This window comes from Rhinolophus sinicus, linkage group LG07 (assembly GCF_036562045.2).
Source record: "Rhinolophus sinicus isolate RSC01 linkage group LG07, ASM3656204v1, whole genome shotgun sequence".
Taxonomy (NCBI): Eukaryota; Metazoa; Chordata; class Mammalia; order Chiroptera; family Rhinolophidae; genus Rhinolophus; species Rhinolophus sinicus.
The window spans coordinates 66,457,952-66,478,891 of record NC_133757.1 but is presented as its reverse complement, the minus strand read 5'-3'; the positions used below and the strand labels follow the sequence as shown (position 1 = coordinate 66,478,891).

At 42.9% G+C, this 20,940-nt stretch overlaps 1 protein-coding gene across 12 annotated transcripts; it reads right to left on the bottom strand.

Moving 5' to 3' along the window:
• Positions 1-1,859: 1,859 nt before the first annotated feature.
• Positions 1,860-20,693, bottom strand: HNRNPF (heterogeneous nuclear ribonucleoprotein F). 12 transcript variants are annotated; one of them, XM_074337307.1, is made up of 6 exons: positions 20,619-20,693; positions 20,233-20,298; positions 9,859-10,329; positions 9,305-9,438; positions 7,929-7,991; positions 1,860-3,752 (listed from the first exon to the last, which is right to left on the bottom strand). In XM_074337307.1, exon 6 carries the CDS (start codon positions 3,701-3,703, stop codon positions 2,453-2,455), a length of 1,251 nt encoding a protein of 416 aa, XP_074193408.1. In that variant the 5' UTR covers positions 3,704-3,752; positions 7,929-7,991; positions 9,305-9,438; positions 9,859-10,329; positions 20,233-20,298; positions 20,619-20,693; the 3' UTR covers positions 1,860-2,452. The 12 variants fall into 12 exon arrangements, with proteins under 12 accessions (XP_074193408.1, XP_074193404.1, XP_019573981.1 ...); XM_074337303.1 differs by having other exon boundaries at positions 10,171-10,329; XM_019718422.2 differs by lacking the exon at positions 7,929-7,991 and having other exon boundaries at positions 10,171-10,329.
• Between the last annotated feature and the right edge of the window lie 247 nt (positions 20,694-20,940).

Genomic DNA, 20,940 nt, shown 5'->3' with positions numbered 1-20,940 from the left:
GTGTCCCTTGGGCCCTTCCAGGGAACATTTTTAGCTTTTTTTTCCTGGCCCTACTTTCCTAGTGTGCCTGAGTCCTCAGACCCCTTTTCAATACCCAACATCTCTCCTTCCCACAGGCAGTCTCCAAGCTTCCAGGGTCAACTCCAGACCGCTGTGCTCATAATTTAAATCCTGAAATCACGAGATGCCCCCTTTACCATTTTTCACTCAACCCTCTGACCCAGTACCGAGATCTACGTGTGCCAAGTTCCTTCCACACATTCTAACCAGACCCTGCAGCTTTTCTGGTAAAAATCCACATCCTTCTGTAGTGGGGGTTCTCCCTTCTGTGCCATGCTCAGTCCTGATGCCATTTTTTTAAGAACAGAAAAGTCAGCAAACCTTTCTTACTGCAGTTGGGCCAAGGCAAATTTGAAATTCCACACAACTTTTTGACAAAACCCTATGTACAATATTCTGCATTACAGGTCTATTATTAGAACTCTTTCTGGGAAAGTTTTCCTTAATTGGGGTTCCCTGCTACCCAATTGACCCAGCTCATGGGCCTTACACAAACAGGTGACAAGTTGATTTCACATACAAGCAGCATGCCAATCCCTGCTACAAACAGTAAGACTTGGAGCAGACTGAGGGCCAGAAATCAGCTTATCACCTACCTCACGTGAGGCCTCTGGGCAGTCCTAGTAAGGAGGGCCATTGCTGCTGTCCCAGACTTACTGGAGCCCACTCCTTCCCTAACTGGACCCTGAAGATTTACAGGGTGGTGTAGTTCTTGAAACTTTACTGCCCTGCACAATTTTGGTCTTTCATGGCATCCTAGCCTGTCATTAGTTTAACACTCCTAGGTGTCTTCCTGGGTTTCTCCGGGTCTTCCTCACAACCAAGGTCTTTGCTTCCTTCCCTGAGGACTGCATCCTAAAACTGGGGTGGGGGGAAGCTAACAGAAAGGGCAGACCCTGTGAACATGGCTTCTGCCTCCCAACTCTCCTTCTAGTCTTCTCTGGATATTCCTAGCTCCGTGTGTCCTGGCATTCCTGGGTGATGCTGCCGCTGAGTACGCAGAACACTAGTGGGAAGGATAGCTCAATTAGGTCAGGAAAGGAGGGAGCAAGACGAGTCTGACTGTACTTTTATTTAAAACAGTAAAACCCTCGGGGGCTTAATCAACAGAGCCCCTTCTCTGTAACTGAGGCCGGTCCGTTGAAGATGCCAGATGATGATCCTTACGCTGGTGAAGAAATTAGGGCATGTGGGCTGCACGCTAGTTATTAAAAGACAAGGTTGGGAAAATTACTAATATAAGCCAAGTTTTTAAAAAACAAACTCCATTCACATTAGTCTTGGTTTTATTTAGTGCACGTTATAGTGAAGTGATGGTAATATACCATGTGCAGAATTGCCTGGAATTTGGATGTGACTTTCCACTGCTGCAGCAGATAATTTTCCAGTAACAAACTGGAAACAGGTCTCAAAAAGTTGAGATTATGTGTATCCTGCAATAACCTGCAACTGCTAACCCAGGAGTGTACTCACAGAAATAACCATTAAGTGTGAAAAAAGAATGTTTGACCAGCACATTTCCTATTAAAAAACCTGAACCCACAGGTTCAGGTTTTGTGACTCACAATGTATGCGGCACTCCAAACTAAATCTCTAGCTATGAAAAACCGATGTGGCTCCAGCATAAAGTGAGGAACCACCAGTGGGACTCCATCTTCACAATTTCTGGGTTGTGTTTCTTGTCACGATTTCCACCACTTATACTTAATACTTTTAAAATCTGACTTATATAGTATTGATATGAATTCTCTTCAACCACCCATTTTGCAACTTTTTGGTGAGCAGATAGTCTATTCCAGTCATTGTGAAAAAGTCTTTATTTTAAGAAAAAAATTTAGTTAACAAAAAATTTAACAAATTTCACTTAGCAAAATACACCCAAAAAGAAATCACAGTTTACAAAGAAAGTTAAGTCAAGGCCTCACCAATCCTACAGTATTAGTAATGTGTCTCAATTTTCAAAACTAACTTTTAAAAAGCTTAAACTTAGCCTAAAAGATTTTAAATGAAAATAAAATAGAATGCACAAACATGAGAAATGTTCCTCTTTGAATTAGGGATCTAGCACCTTGAGTTTTCCAAAAAGCACATCTCCCCAGTGTTCACGGTGATGTGGTGTAAAAGATCTACGTTTGATATACTTAAAACTATTTTAACTCAGATAACATCACTCTGAAGTACACTACCAAAATATTGAGAAAAGCTGAAAATAGTTTTAGTTTACTCCATATCACATGCTAGAATAAAGTTTGCATGAGAAAACACTGAAGAGGTAATATTTTAATCCAGATTTCACAAACTCGTGGTGCAAAATGGGTCCCACAGCTTCTAACTGCTTTTCACTGCTTGTTGGCTGCCTGTGAAAATTTGCAACTCAAATGCTCCTACAAAACTAGTCATATCCAGCCATGTTGTTCTGGCCACTGTAGCCAGCCCCATAACAGCCACTCACAGACTGGCTCTCGAGGCCACTGTACTGGGCAGTGGACTGGGCCGACACCCCCATGCCCTGAATCATCTGGCTGCTATATGCCCCATTGCTAGCTGCTGTTGTGGAATTCAAGAAAAGTTCTATGTATCTATGTTGCATGTTGGCCCTGTCTTTGGACATAGCTGCCACAGCTTCTTCGTGAGTGGCAAACTCAACATCAGCTTCACCTGTCACTCTTCCGTCCGGGCCAATCTCAATATGGACTCTCACAGGGTTGAGTGGAGAGAAGAAGTTGTAAATGTCATTCTCTGTGGCTTTGTATGGCAGCCCCCTCATGTGGACGCAGTGTCCAGTGGTGCTCTGGACAGTGAACTCACCATCTCCATATCTGTGGTCATACATCCCTGAGAGACAGTAACTGAGGTCTCTTCCGAACAGGTCGGTGGTGAAGCCATAGCCATCGCCGAGGCCGCTGTACTCCTCATAGCCCCCGTAGCCTGCACTGTAAGCACCGGACCTCATCCTCTCCAGGCCTGCCTGCTTGACAATGCCAATATACCTCCTGGCAGTGCCAGGACGGTCATAGGGCCCTGGACGCTGTACAGACATGAACTTCAGAGGAGGATCCGAGTATGACCTAACTTCTTCCTGACTGCTCTTGAACACTTCAATATACCTGTGGCCTATTCTCTCCTTGTGCTTCCCTAGAGCCTTCTCAGCTAACTCCTGGGAGGCAAACTGCACAAAAGCTTCCCCTGTAATCTTGCCCTCAGGGTCCACAGGCAAGGTGATCCCGTTTGGCACGATTTCCAACCCCGAGAAGAACTGAATAATCTCCTCCTTGGTGCATCCAAATGGGAGTCCTCGAAGCCGCACGAAACCATCGTTGGCGGTGTCAGCACTGTTTGGGCCGCTGTGCTTCAACACCCAATCCATTTCGGTTCTGTGGGACTTGAACACCTCAATGTACCGGTGTCCCATGCTTTCCCGGTCTTTTTTAAGGGCCATTTTCACATCATCTTCTGATTCAAGTTCAACAAAAGCCTCCCCACTCTGCCTGCCTTCTCTAGTGTAGATGAAATGGATGCCTGCGGCCCCACCATGAATTATGCAGCCGGAGAGGAAATTCTGCACATCCTCAATAGAGCAGGACCAGGGCAGGCCACGGAGCTTGACCACAAAGCCTTCACCTCCCTCGGGGCCCAGCATCATGGACACTTGACAGGGCAGACTTCAAACAAGTCAGCTGCTGCCTTGGTGGCTGAAAAGAAAGCAAAAAACTACGTAATTTTCCCTTTAGTATGTGTAACAAGATTATGCAGTAAATACAGTTTTCTCCATTTTACTGATGAGGTAGGCTAAGTGAAGTTGAAATACACCAAGTACACTTGATCTGAGATTCAAGCCCAGGTCTCTCCAAAAATATGCATAGTATTCAGACTTGAAAAGAACCAACCAGGAGGTCTTAAAAAAAAAGGTGAAACGGAATGGAGAGTAAAATTTGAAAAGCAAAATATGTGACCTAGAAGCTTCAGTCAGTAAGTCAAAATCTATAAATAGTCAATTGTGTAAGTTGTAGAAGGGAAGAATGAAAGAATGGAAGCAACATTCAGAAACAGTAAGACAATTCAGAACTGGAGGAAAACATGGGGTATATTATTGTATCGCTAAAGTATTAATAAAAGGCAGGATTAGGTGTAACTTGGTGCCTTGAATACAGGGAAATCTAAATTACTAGTCAGGTTAGAACATATTGTTACATATTTACTCCAGATATTTGTCACGATGAAATTTGGTACTTCATTTCTAAGAGCTCCTCTGTGAGATTCTTCTTAAACTACAAGCCTTACATTTAATCAATTTGCTTGTTTGTGGCAAAATACTACAGAAGTAAAAAATAAGTGATGAACGGATTATTTTGAACCACAATATAGAATAATGTTTTGACATTAGGTTACCAGAGATCAGTTATCTTTGTCGAGAAGATACAAGACAACAATGGATTCCAGGGTCTATGGATCATTTTGTTCCTAAATTATCAAATCAAAGAAAATGAGTTAAGTGTGAGGCCAAGTGTGAAGACATATCCAGCATGGCAGACAAGTCCATCAACCGAATGTTATGCACACTGCAAATACAGAAATCAAACTATAAGCTTTCCAAGTTCACATATAAATAAAAGGCTTAACATAAAACCCACGCTTACTGCTACGTTTTGTTGAGACTGCCAAGAAAGGGAATGAACACCTCTCCGTGTACAAGATGGATGAGAGGTGCCCCTCCCATAGGGTGTCATGAAATGCACGTGGCACCCAGAGTCCATACTGAAAGAGAAAGGTCAAATCCAAGTGGAAGGGCAGTCTTCAGAAGAATAGGAGTTGAGCCATCGGGTAGCAATATACGCATACCAGAGACAATAAAAATATTGATAGGGCCAAAAATATACTTTTGTCAATCAATGTTCAAAACGGGCACAAGTATGGAAATTAAATGCTTCATTAAACTGTCATTTTACATCAAATGTAATAGATGCAGAGACAGATACCTTTTCAAGAAATATGGGCACATGAATAGCGAAAGATAAAATAGAACCTTAACTCAAATGAATCACAAAAACATCCCACATGGAATGGGGTATTTACACGATTAGAGCAAAATATAGACAAATATATAGTTCCTAAACTAATTTTTCTTAAAACCCCCACGATTTAAAAATTAGGAAGCATGGAGAGACAAATTTAAGCAAAGGAAAAGCAAACTGTTAATATATGAAATGCTCAACTGCACTACTACCAGGGAAAACAAATTAATGACAAGTTACATTTTGACCCCTCATAATTTTCATAATTTAAATATTTTATGTAATAAACCAACAATTTGTATGCACTTCCTCCTTCATTGTTGTGTACTCAATAAAAAGTGTCCCGGGGGCTGCACAGATCTGTTCCCTGGGTGTACTGAATGGCTCAGTGGAACAGAGGGGGTAAATGGTTCACATTTTGGGCCAGACACTCTTTGCTGTGAGGGCAGGCCCCGCACTGCAGGACGTTGGGCAGCACCCCAGGGCTCTACCCACCAGATGCCAGTAGTATCCTCCTCCCCTGCTGTGACAACCAAAAATGTCTCCCGACACTCCATGGTGGGTAAAATTACCCCAACTTGGGAATGACTAGTGTAGAAAATCAGGGTCCCCAACCATATACAGTTCCACCACAACCCCCACTCTTCCAAAAATCTTAGACGTCTGTCCTAAATCCCTATATTCCAATTTTCCCTTACTTCTGATCATCATCTACTTCAAAGAATAGGGACCACGTGAAGGAAATTGCCACAAAGTCTAGGAATTTATAAACAAGGAGTTGCTGGTCTTTACAACCAAGATCATTATCTACAAATCTGTTCTGGTCCCAACTCCATCCAACCTCAACAAATTCTTTATCACCACTCTTTTCTAACTAATCCTGGAATATGTATCTTTCCTGATATCAATTTGCTTTCCCTTTCAATTAAAATCTCAAAAGTCCTCCATTGTCACTCCCATTGAAAATGCACAATCTCACTCTGCCAAGGACCTCCACGGCAAGAAAGAGAACAAGTATTTTCTTATCCTCATCTTATTTGTTTCTACAGGAGTTAACTGTTCCATCTGAAAATCCTTTCTTCCCTTAGTTCCTGGTGCAACTATCTCCTGTTAATTCCTTAGACGCTCTCTCAGCCTTTTCCTGAGACTTTCCTCTGCATATGTAACTATAGGGAATCACTGGGGTTGCGCCCTGTCCTTTACTATGCAGCCTCATCCGATCTCTCATCTCCACAACTAGTACTGCACTCAAGACACCCGTCCCCAGCCTTAGGCTCCTTGAACCCAGAATGGTATACAGAACTTTACTCCACAGCTCCCCAAGTACCATAAACGAACGAAGCCTTTTACTCTGAAACTTCTATAGCACCTTGGTTGCAGCATAAATGGCCTTACCTGTCAAGAGGCTCTAGAAGGAAACTAAAGTAATCCTTGAACTTCTCCCAAGGACTCAAATTCAATGAAATCTGTCCTCTCTCCCAGGTGGTGCCATTCTCCACCCTAACCACACTCCCAACCCTTACTCAGTAACTCTGGACTTCAACAATCAAGGCTTCTCACAGCTCTGTACTCGGCCCCAGTGCACTGCATGGCAAAGTATGAGCTCACTAATTCCTTTCTTTGTGATCCGAATTATCTAATTGTCATTTACTTTCTGCATTGCCCTTTTATTACCTTTTACTTCCCATACCAAAAGCCCATTACAGGATACTTGGATCTTCAATTTCTCCAAGCTTAATAGTTAGCCCTATTGCAACCCAATCAGCAATTGAAGTGCTCTTTTAAGGTGATCTGATGTGACTCCTGTTCCAAGTCCTTGGCAGCTTCCCACTGATGTTACACAAACCACAGGGCTAAGGGGTGCTCAAGCATTGCAACACACTATCTAGCCCCCATCCCAATTTTAAACCTGTTTTTTCCTGTGTCTGGAATGTGCCAGGCTCTCTGCTCCCTTTGATACGTGTTAATTCTCTTTCCAAGTATATTCCACTCAACCTTCTGTCTAGCTAAATCCTACTAATCCTTAAGGTCTCAGGTCAAATATTCCACTTTTCCAAAAGAGCTTCCCCTTTAACAAACTAAATCTTATAGTTCTATGCTCCCATGGCATTTTTGCTGTGATTTGTTTAAAAGGTGTCTTCAAAACTACATTGAGAGTCTATGAGGGACAGACGGTGCCTGTTCTGTTGGTCACTGTTACCCCACCCCCAGCAAAGCAGCCCAAAGATTAGCAAGGGATTAACTGAGGGTGAAGTGTGTGTGTGGGTTCAACACGTCCCTGGTTAGGCTGAAAAACACATATGCAAAAAGCATAAAAAAGACATTTCATGTAACAATTAATTGTGTAATTAAGCAACACAAAAACTTTAAAAAATAAAATGCCTAAAACAGTACAGATCACAAATGTTGTTTCAGAAAATGTTTCAAAAAACAAAGTGATTTCTTTGAAGGCAAGGTAAAAAGAGCATTCTTTCCCAAAACACATGTCTATACTTAAACATTTATTGCTTATTTTACTCCAAAATTCTTATCTTTGATTTCTCATTTAAAGTCCTATGACTTTTAATTTCTTATTCTTCTGAACGTTGAATGAAATTCAAACCTAATTTCTGGTGCTAACATTATACAATAGCCTCACTCTTGCCCTCAGAATCCTCTACACATTTAGATCCTTTGTGGACTTACAGTACTTAGGACATTAACTAAAACTCAGAAAAGTCTTGCAGTTCTGCTAAACGTCAGATTTACAGCAAGTAACATGAAAATTTTTACTTCACATTCCTAAGAAAAATTTCCGCTTGAATAATTCAAATATAAACTAAGTAATTACTTTAAAAAGAAAAAAAAAAAGCTCACCTTAAAAGAACAAGGGGGGGGGGTGCCAACAGTCCGAGACACTCCTGGTAGATACGAATTATCCTAAAAAAGAGCGATATGGTCGTCCAGCCTCAGTGCTGAAGTACTCAGCAGAGTGACCGAAGCACTCAGCAGTGCCGGAGGCGGCAGTCCCCAGGGAGGGGCTGGGCTGGGGGATACCGGGAAGGCAGGCAGGGATAGGACTCCTGAGTCAAGAACACACCCGCCCCCCCCCCCCCCCCCCCCGCCCAAGCATTTAAAAGGTTTACCTTTTTCACAGGGCACACAGAGGGTAACCCCCCACTCGCCCTGATGAGACCTATTCAAACTCCCGAGTTAGGACTCTTAATCGCAGTAACAAAATTTAAATATCGAGGGCTGGCGGGGCAAGACCAGAGCTGTCCGGGGAAGGGGAGGACGGAGCAGCAGTGCGCACAGGTATAGGAGACCCTATCTTCACTGGAAGGGAGTCTAGCGAAAGGTTTGTGAGAAATCGTTTAACAGAATTTACAATTTATAAAAATCCCTGGGAGCAGGATGGAGATACTCAAAAATACTTTATTTCCCAGTTTACTTGGTAACTTCACTTTTTGTATCCTGACATTGATCTTTTAATTAACTGAGGAGTAAGAGAAAATGTTGAAACGTGCTTTTCAAAAGGAAAAACACCATTACTACCATCGCCCACAGCCAAGTGACAAAGCTGCCCCCAAAGACCTAGTCTATGTGAAGTCCAGGGAATGCGTCTGAAAACTAAGCTACCTCCCTAGTTTTGGAAACAAAGACCTGGGAAAGTTAATTTCGCTGAACACGTTGTCTTAAAGATAGTATCTGCCTTCTTACTAGAGTCCTGTGACTATTACATGAGGCTATTTGGGGAAAAACATTGTGTAAATGTAGGGTACTGCAGTTTAAAAGGACAGATTTGGTCTGGGGCCGAGATATTCTGCTATTCTAACAGGCTGCCTGGACTCCTGTGAGGCCACCCCGAATACGCTCCTCCATCACTCAACTGGTTAGACAGGATTTGGTTCGGATACTGGTAGATCCAATCAAGATAAACTGGGTGCGCCTCCGCGGCCCGGACTGACTAGGTTTATCTGCGCAATAAACAGGGCGGCTTAAACCGCACCTCCCATGTTCTCGAAGGTTCAGGGATCAAGAACTTGGTGGGAGCCTGGCTTCACCCTCCTTCAGTCCTGTTCCAGTGAGAACCGAAGAGCATTTTCACCCTTATTTGTAAACGAATTTTAACCTACAGCTGGCAGCACGCAAAAAACAGGTTGTCCTGGACACCTTAATTACTCAAAAAGTTCTGCTAAATCTCAACCCGCCTCAAAGGTCACGCAGTTGACTTTTTTTGCTGTAAGACTTACCGCTGAACGGAGCAGGGCGGATTTCTATTTTCATCAAGTGAACACGGGTTACAGCCAAAGGACCCCAATTCGACCCGATGCTTAAAAATGCAGAGGGCTCCGGGGCAAGTCCAGGTGCATCTCCTGTTATTAACCTGAAATTGAAACCGCCTGGCTATCGGCGCGTTCGTCTGAGGCTGAAGCACAGCTAGCCACCAGGGGCGCGTCGGAGCGATTTCGGCGGGAAGCGCAGCCGCGGTCTCGGACGCCGAGCTCCTGGGACCCACCAGGCCAGGGTACAAGGGTAGCAGCTCACCCCGCCTCCACTTGGCGCCGCGACAGTCTCTATCCGCCCAGCTGGGGACAAGGCCGGACCCCTGGGCGCCCCAACCCGAGCCTGGGCGTGGTCAGCGGGCGCTTCCGGTGCGGAGCGAGTTCGGGGGGGTTGGGGGGGGAAGGCGGGAGGAGAGAGGCTCCCTGGGCCTCATGGGGGGATGGGGGCGGGGGAGAAAGCACGGGGCTAAGGCTTCCCGGACCGAGCGGCGGGAGGGGAGGCTACGGGTAGGGGCACTTACGGGAGCGGCCGGAGAAAGAGTTCTCCCGCCGGGGGTGGGATGAGGAAGTTCTCGGCCGAGCTTCCCAGAGCCACGGGGGTAGGGGCGGAGCTCCCGATTAAGAGGGGGGCTTCCTAGGGAGGCCGGGGAGAGTTCCCGGGACAAGCAGGGGTCCGGTGGCTTCCCCGGCCGGGGGTACTTCCTGGGGCGGGGAGAGTTCCTGGGGCAGCGGGGGGCGGGGGGGAAAGAGTTGGGCGGTTTTGGGGAAGAGCTCCCCACCCACGGCCTAGGGGGTGGCGAGCGGGTGGGGGTCGTGCGCTCGCGGCAGCTCACCACGACGGGTCCGGAGTCCGGAAGGCCGGCGCGCGGGGTTGCGTCCCGGAGGCAGAGGCCGCGTGACTGGGAGGGCGGCGAGCCGGACGTGGGTCACGGGGTGTAAAGGAGGAAGTGCCACCGACAGGCCCGCCAAGATGTCACCAATGGAAACGCGTTCTGCAGGTGCGGCCCGCGCGGTCGGCCAAGGCAGGAAGTGGGGGGAGGAGGGAAGAAAAGCAACGAGGAAGACCGTTCTAAGCGAGTTCTCAGGAAAGGTGCCAGGGTAGGGAAAAGTCCAGAGTGCCAGCGGGGGGAGAGGGGAGGAGAGTGGGGAGTAGCGGCAAGGCTTACAGGGAAAGAGAAACCGTAAAATTAAAAGAAAAAAAAAATCACCTCTGAAGACAGGAAGAATTTAGAATGGAAACTTGTGGATATACAGTACCTTGTTTTGTAGATTTCACCATAGACTCATGTAAATGGTTTGCATAATTTTTAAAAGATTAATTTTAAAATATGGAATTCTTAAATTTTATACCTAACAAGTAATTCCATTTTTATGAACCTTTAAATCCTGATTCAAATGAATAAACTGTAAAAGACAATTGCAGAAATGTGAGCAGTGACTGAATTTTACTTGTGATTATGTTGCTTTGATTTTATTTGAATCATGTAATGTCAACTATAAATGAAAATAATTTTAAATATTTTTTTAAAGGGTCATTATTTAGAGACATCTGCTGTCTAGAATCTGTTTCTAATCTGGAAGGAGAGGGAATACAAATGAAACAGCATGCATGTCATGACTGAAGGTGGGTGATGGCATACAGAGTTTCCTTATTTTACTTTTGTATATGTTTAACACTTTTAGTAATTAAATTATTTTTAAGAGAAAAAACTAGAAATAACTACCAAATTAGAGAATTAATAGGGAAGGAAGAAGGTACTAGGTAAGAATATGGTGATGTAGTCTGCAAAGCCAGACTAGACTGTAGGAAACTACAAATACAAATGAGCCAGCCCTTCAGCAAATTAGCTGCAATGGAAAAAAACAAGGGGCTATTTATTGAATAAAAGAAATTTAAGAGATTTATCAAGGATTCACAATACATCTTGATTTAAGCAAACTGGTAAACATTTATGAGAAGTTAACAGATACTTGAATATTAACCAGAAATTTGTTATTTATTTTAAATATGACAGCATTGTACTTAGGTTTAAAAATAAAGGAATTAATTTTTAGAAATGCATTTTGAAGTATTTGTGGATGAAATGGTGTGATGGCTGGGATTTGCTTCAAAATTATCTGAGTGAAGTAGATGGAGGATATAGAGAAAAACTGTCCATGATTGGTAATTGTTGAACCTGAGTGATAGGATTCAAAATCTAGCCATCCCATGGAAAATGAGAAACAGACACTAAAAACTCACATTCAAGAGAAGTAAAACAATATTGTGGAAAAAAGTTAAACCACAAAATTGGCTTGTTTTTCGAAATATCTACATAGAAATGGGTACCTTGACAGCCTCATAAGCATTTATTTCATTTCTTAAAATCTAACTCAAAATATATTCTTGGTAATTTACATGACCAGCATGCATTTTCACACCTATTTTATTTGAATGTATTTGTTGCAGTTAAGTAGTTTGACATGAGCCTTCCTGGCTTAACTGGTTGGTGACACTAGCAAGAGGAGTGTTAATAATTGATCACTCATGATAATGATTCCTGCCAGCAAAGGAACAACATACACAGAAGACACAGAGAGCCTGTTGTGCTGAGACAGAAGGCACCTGAAAACCCCTGCAGCCAGGGCTGAACCCAACAAAGGAGGTAGGCCGAGAAAGATAGCTATAGCCTTGAAGGCCTAGTTTGGTAGTTTGGAAGTTATTCAAAGGCCAACGGAAAATCATGTAATTGTTTCAAAATGTATTGTTTTGCTTTTCAACAGAACAAGGTAACTGCTGTCTGTAGAATGAAAGGTGAGAACAGATGCATGGAAATGAGATGGGAAGGAATTAGGCAATTTTAGGAAGGCTGATCGTACCCTGCAACAGAAACTGTGGTAGAAATTGCCCATGTGAAAGGATTTGGTTGATGTGCAGTAGGTAAAATTAACCAAACTTAGAGCCATTCTGTGCTCTTACATGATGCAGGTACTGTGCTAGGGCCACAGAACAGTGAACTGGGAAACCAATGAAAGAAAGGTCTGATGACAAATCCTGAAATGACCAAAAACTAGAAAATGGAGATTAATTTACATAGGGGTTCTGAGAAAGTGACATTTAAATACACCGGAAGCAATGCCTACCCCCCACCTAAGGTTTCAAAGCGTTAAGTTTAATTATTATTCTTTTTTTCCTTTGTATGTTACCCTACTTATTCCCCCTGAATACTTGTTCAAATTCTTTATATTTTTAAAATGCAACCCTTTACCAGGATATGTTTGCTTGGTGTTGGTTGCTTTGTATAAATACTTTTATTTTGTAGTACATCCTTTTAATCTTTATATTGAGTTCTTGTTAAAGCCACAAGAGGATTTGATTATCATTTCTGCTGCTCATGTCTGTTTTCCACTTGGGAGTTCTGGGGAAGAAGCAATTCCCTGTCATAATCCCAGACCCCTATTTATTGTGTTTTCCTTCTCTACTAGAAATTACATTGAAAACCTCAAGTCTCTTCCAACCCACCAATTTTATAAAGTCCCAATTTAGTAGCTTTTAAACATTTCTTGCTGCCAGGGACTCACTTGATAATATGATGCAGGCCTAGACCAACTTATTAAAAAAAAAAAAAAATGCGCCCACACATACTGTTGTACCTAAAATGTCAAGGGGCTCATGCACCTGAAGAGTGAGAACTCTGATCTAATTTGCACATGTCAAGTTCAATACACAAAACTATTTAAAAGAGAGAAGCTGTAGATAGATCATGAAATACATTACTATTATTTTAAGTGTTTATTGCTATCACTACATTTTTATCCATCAAAGGGTGTATATCATGATCTGTAAGCAACAGGAAAGCTGTTTATTATGTTTTAACTGTCAGGCCCTTTAGTTTACTTATTGTAACTAAGTCTGGGAGTAATACACTGTTTTTCCTCAGTGTTCATTTCGCAAAAGCTGTGTTAACTAAAAAGCAAAAAAGTATAATGTGATGTTAGATAAACTGTATCTGTAATGCTTGTATTAAAATTAACATAGGGATAAATTTTTATACAACAGAACAAGCAACCATTGCTGTTTTTTAACTTTAATTTTACATTTTTTCATTTTAAATCTTAAAAGCCTGTGTGTATTTTACACTTACAGCCCATATCGATTTGGACTAGCCACATTTCTACAGTATTGGACAGTTATTGTTCTATATTGATTGCATTTTGCAGGTGACTCAAAAAATCAAGATCTAAAGTTAACAGAACAAAAAATGTATCAGGTGAGGTCTTCATGAAAAAGAAATTGCTATTAGATTTCCTTTGCTAAAGGTAAAATCTGTTCTCAATTGAGGGGAAAATTTTATCATCTGTATTAATTAGTAGGCTTTCCCCACAGAAAACATGATTCTAGCCTTGCTAAGAAATGGGGGGGGGGGGAAACGGACGGTATTCTGCTATAGAAAATACAACTGTTATGAAGACAGTCTTCCTACCAACTTTCCTGTAACTCGCTCCTCTGGAGCAAGCAGCCCCTAGGTAGGCAAGCAGCAGATCTAGAGCTGGGAGCAGGGCAGCTTATGGTCACCAGGGAGACTTTGGCAGTACATGTCCACAGCTGCCTCCAGGTGTCCCTAAGGGGGCCTAGAGCTTCCTCCTGGGGTTCTGTGGAGAGCTGACACCTTGTTAGGTGCCATACAGCTGCCACAGGAGTGGAGAATGCTCAGTGTTCACCACTGGGACCACAGCACACTGTCCTGGGGGCGTGGAGAAAACCAAGTGGAGAACAGAAAACCAAGAGGAGGGAAGACATGTGGACAATGTACGCGAGAGTGTCTCCAGCACCCAGAAATACCATACATCAGACAACAGCTCAGAACAGCAGTTTGCAGAGAACAAGTGCTAGACAAAACCGTAAATATTTAACCAAAAATAGCGAGCACTTTCAGATACTCAACTACAAAATTAAAATCTTTCCGGTACTAAAAATTGAGTTTAAAATTTATAAAGTTAGTAATGAATTGAAAGAAAGGATTGTGGCCTGGAAAACCAAGTTGAAGAAATAAAACAGAGGGGGAAAAAAACTAGAAATAGTAAGGGGAAAAAGATATACAATTTGCAGGACATAAGATATAACTTGGGACAAGAGAAATTAACATGTGAATAACAGAAGTTCCAAGAGAAAAAGACACAAAATGGAGGCAAGAGAACAGATAAAGAATGGAAGGAGATTTTGTGGCTTTAAGATAAATTGTGTCGTTCCCAAAAGGTATTTTAGAAAGACACAACCCAATGCAAGTATGTGGTAAAACTCCTAAATTTACAGTATAGAGAAAAACTGAACGGGTTAGGTACAAAGAATAAAAATATGGTAGCCACTAGCCACATGTGGCTACTGAGCACTTGAAATATGGCAAGTACAAAATGAGATGTGCTCTAAGTATAAAATGCACACTGAATTGCAAAGATTAAAACAAGAATGTAAAATCAATTTTCAAATATTGATTACATGTTGAAATATTTTGGATGTATAGAGTTAGTCCAACTATATTAAAATATACTGAATTGAAATATTAAAAATTTCCCAACTCATTCTAAAAGGCCAGTATTCCCGTGTTATGGGCTGAATTGTGTCCCAAACATTCATATGCTGAATCCCTAGTAGCTCAGAATGTGACTGGATTTGGAGTCTTTCCGGAGATAATTAAGTTAAAATGAGGTCATTAGAGTGAGCCAATATGACTGGTGTTCTTATATAAGGGAAATTAGGACAGAAAAACACAGAGGGAAGACAACGTGAAGACACAGGGAGAACACCACTATACAAAACAAGGAGAGGGGTCTGGAACATATTCTTTCTTCATGGCCCTCAGAGGGAACCAACCCTGCTGACACCTTGATCCAGGACTTCTGGCCTGGAGAACTGTGAGAGAATCCATTTCTGTTGTTTAAGCCATTCAGCCTGTAGTATTTTGTTATGGCAGCCCTAGCAGACCAATGATACTAAAACCAGACTGCTATCACAAGAAAAGGCTAACTACATGTTAATATCACTTATGAATACAGATGCAAAATTCCTCAACAAACTACTAACCGAATCCAGAAACATATAAAAAGCATTATACACCATGACCAAGTAGAATTTATCCCAGAAATGCTTACAGTGTTTTAACATAAGAAAATGTTCCATAATTAGTGGTGATTGTTTTTACAATTTTGTGAATATACTAACAACCTCTGAATTGTACCCTTTAAAAGGGTGAACTGCATAGTATGTGAATTATATCTCAATAAACAGAAAATTTGTCATTCATATCATAATTTTATTGGACAGCACTATTCTAAACAAATACTGTGTAAAGCAGAACAGAGATCTCAACTAGGGAAGATGAAGAATGGAGATGTCAGCGATGGTCATCTTTACAATGTAAATTATAAAAATAGGAATTTTTAATATTCCTAGTAGGTGACAGTTTTCGAAAAAGAGGCACACTGTCAGGGGAAGCCTAAAAGAAGTTTAGAATATTTCATTCTAGTTTATCATTTTTCCCCTTATATATTGCTTTTATGTCCTGTTTATTAATAAAAACAATTTCCTAGTCCAAGGCCACATTTTTATTTTTATTTTTTTACTTATGAAGCCCTGTTGTTTGCAACTGCATTTTTACATTTGATCTACAACAATCTGGAATTGATTTTCCATTTCCAAGAGTTTTAGAATTATTAGGTTGGTGCAAAAGTAATTGCCGTGTTTTGCAATTATTTTTAACCTTTTAAGCCGCAGTTACTTTTGCCCAAAGTTTCACAGGCTACTTTCACTCATAAAAACTCAGGGGGAAAAATCCTAAAATAAATGTTAGCCAGCCAAATCCAGTAATACACAAAGCAGTAACACACGATGACCAAGTTGGGTTTATTCCAGGAATGCAACTGTAGATAATCATCACTGCAATTTGTCGCACTGACATATTAATGAAGGCAAAATGTTAACTAAGAATATTTCATATTTTGTGAGAAATGCTAAGAAATATCCTAAATAATAAAAGTAGAAAATAGATGAATTCCTCTATCATCTGAGAGTGGGAATTTTCCTGACCATGACACAAAAACCAGAACTTGGGAAAATGCATGCATGACTAAAACCACCATAAGCTAAGCAAAAATACCAAATGATAAAATAGGAAAGATATTTGTAATTTAATTCCCAAGTATAAGAACTAAAGAGACAAAATGTCCAACAATCCAAAAAGAGGTATGGACAGTTGACAGAAAAAGAAATGCTCTTAAACATAAAAAGATGCTCAAGCTCACCTATATAAGATAAACTAAAATTTTAAATGAAATGACATTTAAAATATCTATATAAAAGTTTGCAAACACATTCCCTTGACAAAGTTGTAGATAATAAGCAGACTCTCTCAAATACTGTTTGTGGAAATATTAAATGGTTCAACCCCTGTTCGTCAAAACAGGGAAAAAAACACCTGCAAAGGCTATTCACTGCAGCACTTCCTAGTAGGAAAAAACTAGAAACAACCCAATTGCCCATCACTAGAGGTCCAGTTGAATCAACTTTTGTGGATCCATTTAATGAAGTATTATACCTTAAACTAAGGAAGCAATACGAAGGTCTCCCACTGGCCAAAAAGTGGATAATTTGAGCATCAAAGAGAATAAAACCTACATTAAAATACACCCTATATTTTAAAATCAATGACTTCATAATGATATCCTAAAAATTGTCTTTGGCACATGCTAGGAATTCAATTCATAATGCTGGATATTGATAAACATAAGGACTAAAAAGAAACGTAACCTGCCTTTTATAAAGTACATTTTAGAGTAATCAAATGATTAACGAAGCAATTTCTTTATATAAGTATTCCTGCTAATAAATGAGAAAGAATATTTAAAATATAAACTAATTTGGAAACCATTAACAAAACAATGGATCTAGGGAATGATCACCAAAGCCTGCTAAGATCAGAAAGGGGAAACTGCCAACCAATATGTGCCCTCTGGCAGGAGTACACAGTCCCTCAAATGAAGTTATTTCCACAAAAAATCTCAACAGAATCAGAACAGCCTTTAGAGGTAAATACCGTTTTACAGGAAATGCAGACAGAGTACAGAGATTCAAACACCACCATAGGAATGCAATCAGAAAAACCCAGAGTAAGGAAGGAATTCTACATGACACAAAACTTGATTTGTTCAACAAAGAATCTTTTAAGAGCAGAGAACCTCTTGATGTTTACTAATAAGATAGCCACTTGTCATATTTGAAATGGCTGGTACAAATTGATATGTGCTGTCAATATAAAGTACACACTGGATTTTGAAAGCTTAGTTTAAAAAAAAATTAAAGATAATTTAAAAATTTACATCATGAATGATATTTTGGATCTACATTAGGTTAAAGTAAATTATTAAAGTGAATTGCATCTTTTTTTTTTTTTTTTACTATTAGAAAACGTAAAATTACCTATGTGGCTTGCATTTCATTTCTATTGGACAGAACTACTCTGTATTAAAACATAACTTAAAAAGATATAATCTACCAAATATTAAGGTGCAACCTTATTTGGATCCCAATTCAAACCAACCAGCTGTATAAAAATACTTTATTAACAATCAGGTATATTTGAACACTGGGTATTTGTTGATATCAAAGAATTATTATTTCTTTAGGTGTGATGATATTGTGATTATATTTTAAAGGTCCTTAGAAATACAAACAAATATTTATGGATAAAAATCTTATGTCTGGAACGTGCTGTAAAACAAACCAGGCTGGTCTTAGCTGAGCCTGGTTCTCCTTCTGCCCTGCCTTTTGTCTTCCACAAGAACCCTGTTTCAGGGCAACCAGGTTGCGGCAGGGGCCCTGGCAGGAGAGGGCTGTTCCTGTCAAAAAGACCTGAGTGCTAGTCCCAGCTGTGTCACTGGGAAATTGTCTTGTCTCCCAGCCTCCATTTTCTCATCTGTAAAATGGGGGATATAAAAGCAATACCCCCCCTTATAGCCTGGTTATGAGCATGTGGTTAAGAAAATGTTGTAAAACACCTAACTCTGTGCCGAACCCAGTAAGGGTCAATTAATGTGGTTCTACAAAGAACCTGAGAGCTAGAGCTCACACTGGGGAGGGGAAGTTTTTGGGAAGTTACCTCCGTGGAAGGGGGAAACCCTCCCAATTCTGCAGTCTCTCCAGACACCTCTGCTGATGGGCACCGTGTGCCTCCACACGATCCTTCAGTTTTGGCCCTCCTATACAAGGACTAACTGTCCTGTTGAATCACTCTTTGCCCTTAAGTCGATTCACATTTTTACTTAAATATTTTGTTTAATGGGAGCTTTGTAATAATACTCAAGTGAAAACCAGTCACTTGTCAGTTTAAAAAGGTAATAAAAGCAAATACTACAAAAAGAATGTTACTAAAATAAAAAAAAAAAGCTAAAAACAAAAAGACCATAACATGGAAATAACAAACCTACTCAATTTACAGAAATGCAGACAGGAACATGAGATCCCCAAGACAAAGAATGGACTCGTTTAACATCAGTGACAAGCAGTCTCGTCTAGAAATTAGCACTGAAAACATCACTTTCCACCGATAGATCCTAATATGTTTTGTCTAACCAGAGAGCCCAAGGTATCTTCATTACTAGAAATTCAGAAACAGATAGTAAACTTTTAAAAACGTGACTGAAATAGTGAGAATTACATTAAGATCGGTAGTTTCGATGGGTTGTGAATTAAAAGATTTCAGCATTCAAAACTCTCCCTGCTCCACCAGGTTTAGGACGCACAAGGGCCGCCCCTAAGCTCAGGCGCCTCGGATCTCCTTCCTCTACCCTCCGCCGACCCGCGCGGTTCCCGGAAGCTGCCGCCGCCTCACGGTCCCTTCAGCGCGCAGCCGCTCGCGGGTTCCTCTCTCTTCACCCCCCCACACCCCAGCCTGCAATGGCAGGGAGCCCCCGGCACCCCGCAAACAGTTGTGAAAAATAGTTAAGCACGTTCTTTCGTCCTCGGGCCTCCAGGGGAAGGAAACTGCCGCGAAGGGACCCCGCGGGATCAACGGGACGCAGGAAGGCAGTCTCCTAAGTGCCCTGGGAAGGGGGCTCTCCCCGGCTTGTGGCTTCCCAACCGTTTCTATTAAAGACCAGGGTAGGTCGGGTCCACGCGACTGGCGCGGCGTCACCCAGGCCGCCGGCGCCACCTTCGGTGAACCACGCAAGACAGGGGAAGCATAGGGCGCCGTGCGAGAGCCTACAGCGTCCGTAAGTTTCTTAGGCGCAGTCAAGAACCACCAAATATATTCAATGATACAAAGATGTACAAGACAAGAAAAAAAGAAACGACTAAATAATCAACCTCGCTCAGCAGAAGTGTGGTCAACAGGCAAAGATAATAAGAACTAGAGTTTCGGCCAAAATGCAGACACATACCTCTCAGAGCAGGAGACAGACGCAGACAAACGCTCAGAGCACACACGCCGCACCAAAAGGAAGAAAGGCCGCAAAGGCCGAAAGTGGAGGCCGGGCGAGCGGGAACGTGGGAGGGGGAGGAGTCAGTTACCAACCAGTCCTGCGCAACTCCCCGGCGCTTCCAGCCACGTGGAGGGACTCCTTTCATTTTTAAACGAATTCCCTCTCCGACGGTCACCCGGTGCTCTCCCCTTATTCCTAGCAGAGGCGCTTGGGCTCCGCACGAGGCCCTCTTTCCCTTCCTCGCCGTGGGCCCGTCGTCTTCGGACCCCAAATCTCAGCCCTGAGATTTAGTCCCCGAATGTAAGGCCCTCGACCTCAAGCTCATCTGGGACAAACCCAATTCTCAGCCCCGCCGCCACTACCTCGAGGGCGCCCAGTCCCCGGTCAGTCCCAGGTGTGCGGCTATTGGCCTCGGAGATTCCGCCCGTCCCGCCCCTCACCTCGGGCTCCGAGTCTCCACGCTCCCGCTCTTCTTCACACCCGGCACCTTGGTCGTCGCTGAACACCTAGAGGAGGGTAGAACGCGGGAGACTTGGCAGTTGTAACTGAAGCAGTTGAGGCTTGTTTACCATCACCATGGAAACCCCTGGCAGCGCGCCCTGGGCGGGGCTTGGGGGAGGAGGTCAGGCGCGCGGCGGGCCGGTGCCCACAACTCCCGCCCGCCGTGCGCACGCGGCGCTTAGGGAAGCGCTGCTGCTCTCGGTGTGCCTGTCCCCGCTCGGCTCTGCGCCCCAGCACCCGGGAGCAGCGGCCCCGGGAGCCCGCGCCCCCACCTCGCTTCTGGCTGCCCGCGCGACGGAGGGTCGGTTTCCCCACGGAACCCCACCTTTTCTAGGAGGACCAGACGCAGTCCTACTTCCACCACAGAACCGGAAGGACGCAAAGACCGTGGCGGGGCGTGGCCTTCGCGGCAGGCGTCCGGGGGCGGTCCTGCAGGGCCGCCATTGTGACGCGCTCTGAGCGGAGCCGGGGATTGGTCAGCCGGATGGGGGCGGAGCCGAAGCCTAGGGAGGGGAGGGTGCACCAAGGGTAGCGGCGGGTCGTGCGCAAGCCTGGCTCAGCTGACGAATGCGTTTGCCTACTGCTCCTTAAGTTACTGACTGGGGGAGGCCCCCAAACAGTGAGCCCAAGGATGCATGGGTTAAAGA

Coding starts and splice junctions, on each gene's coding strand:
- HNRNPF (XM_074337307.1), bottom strand. CDS start 3,703: ATGATGCTGGGCCCCGAGGGAGGTGAAGGCTTTGTGGTCAAGCTCCGT.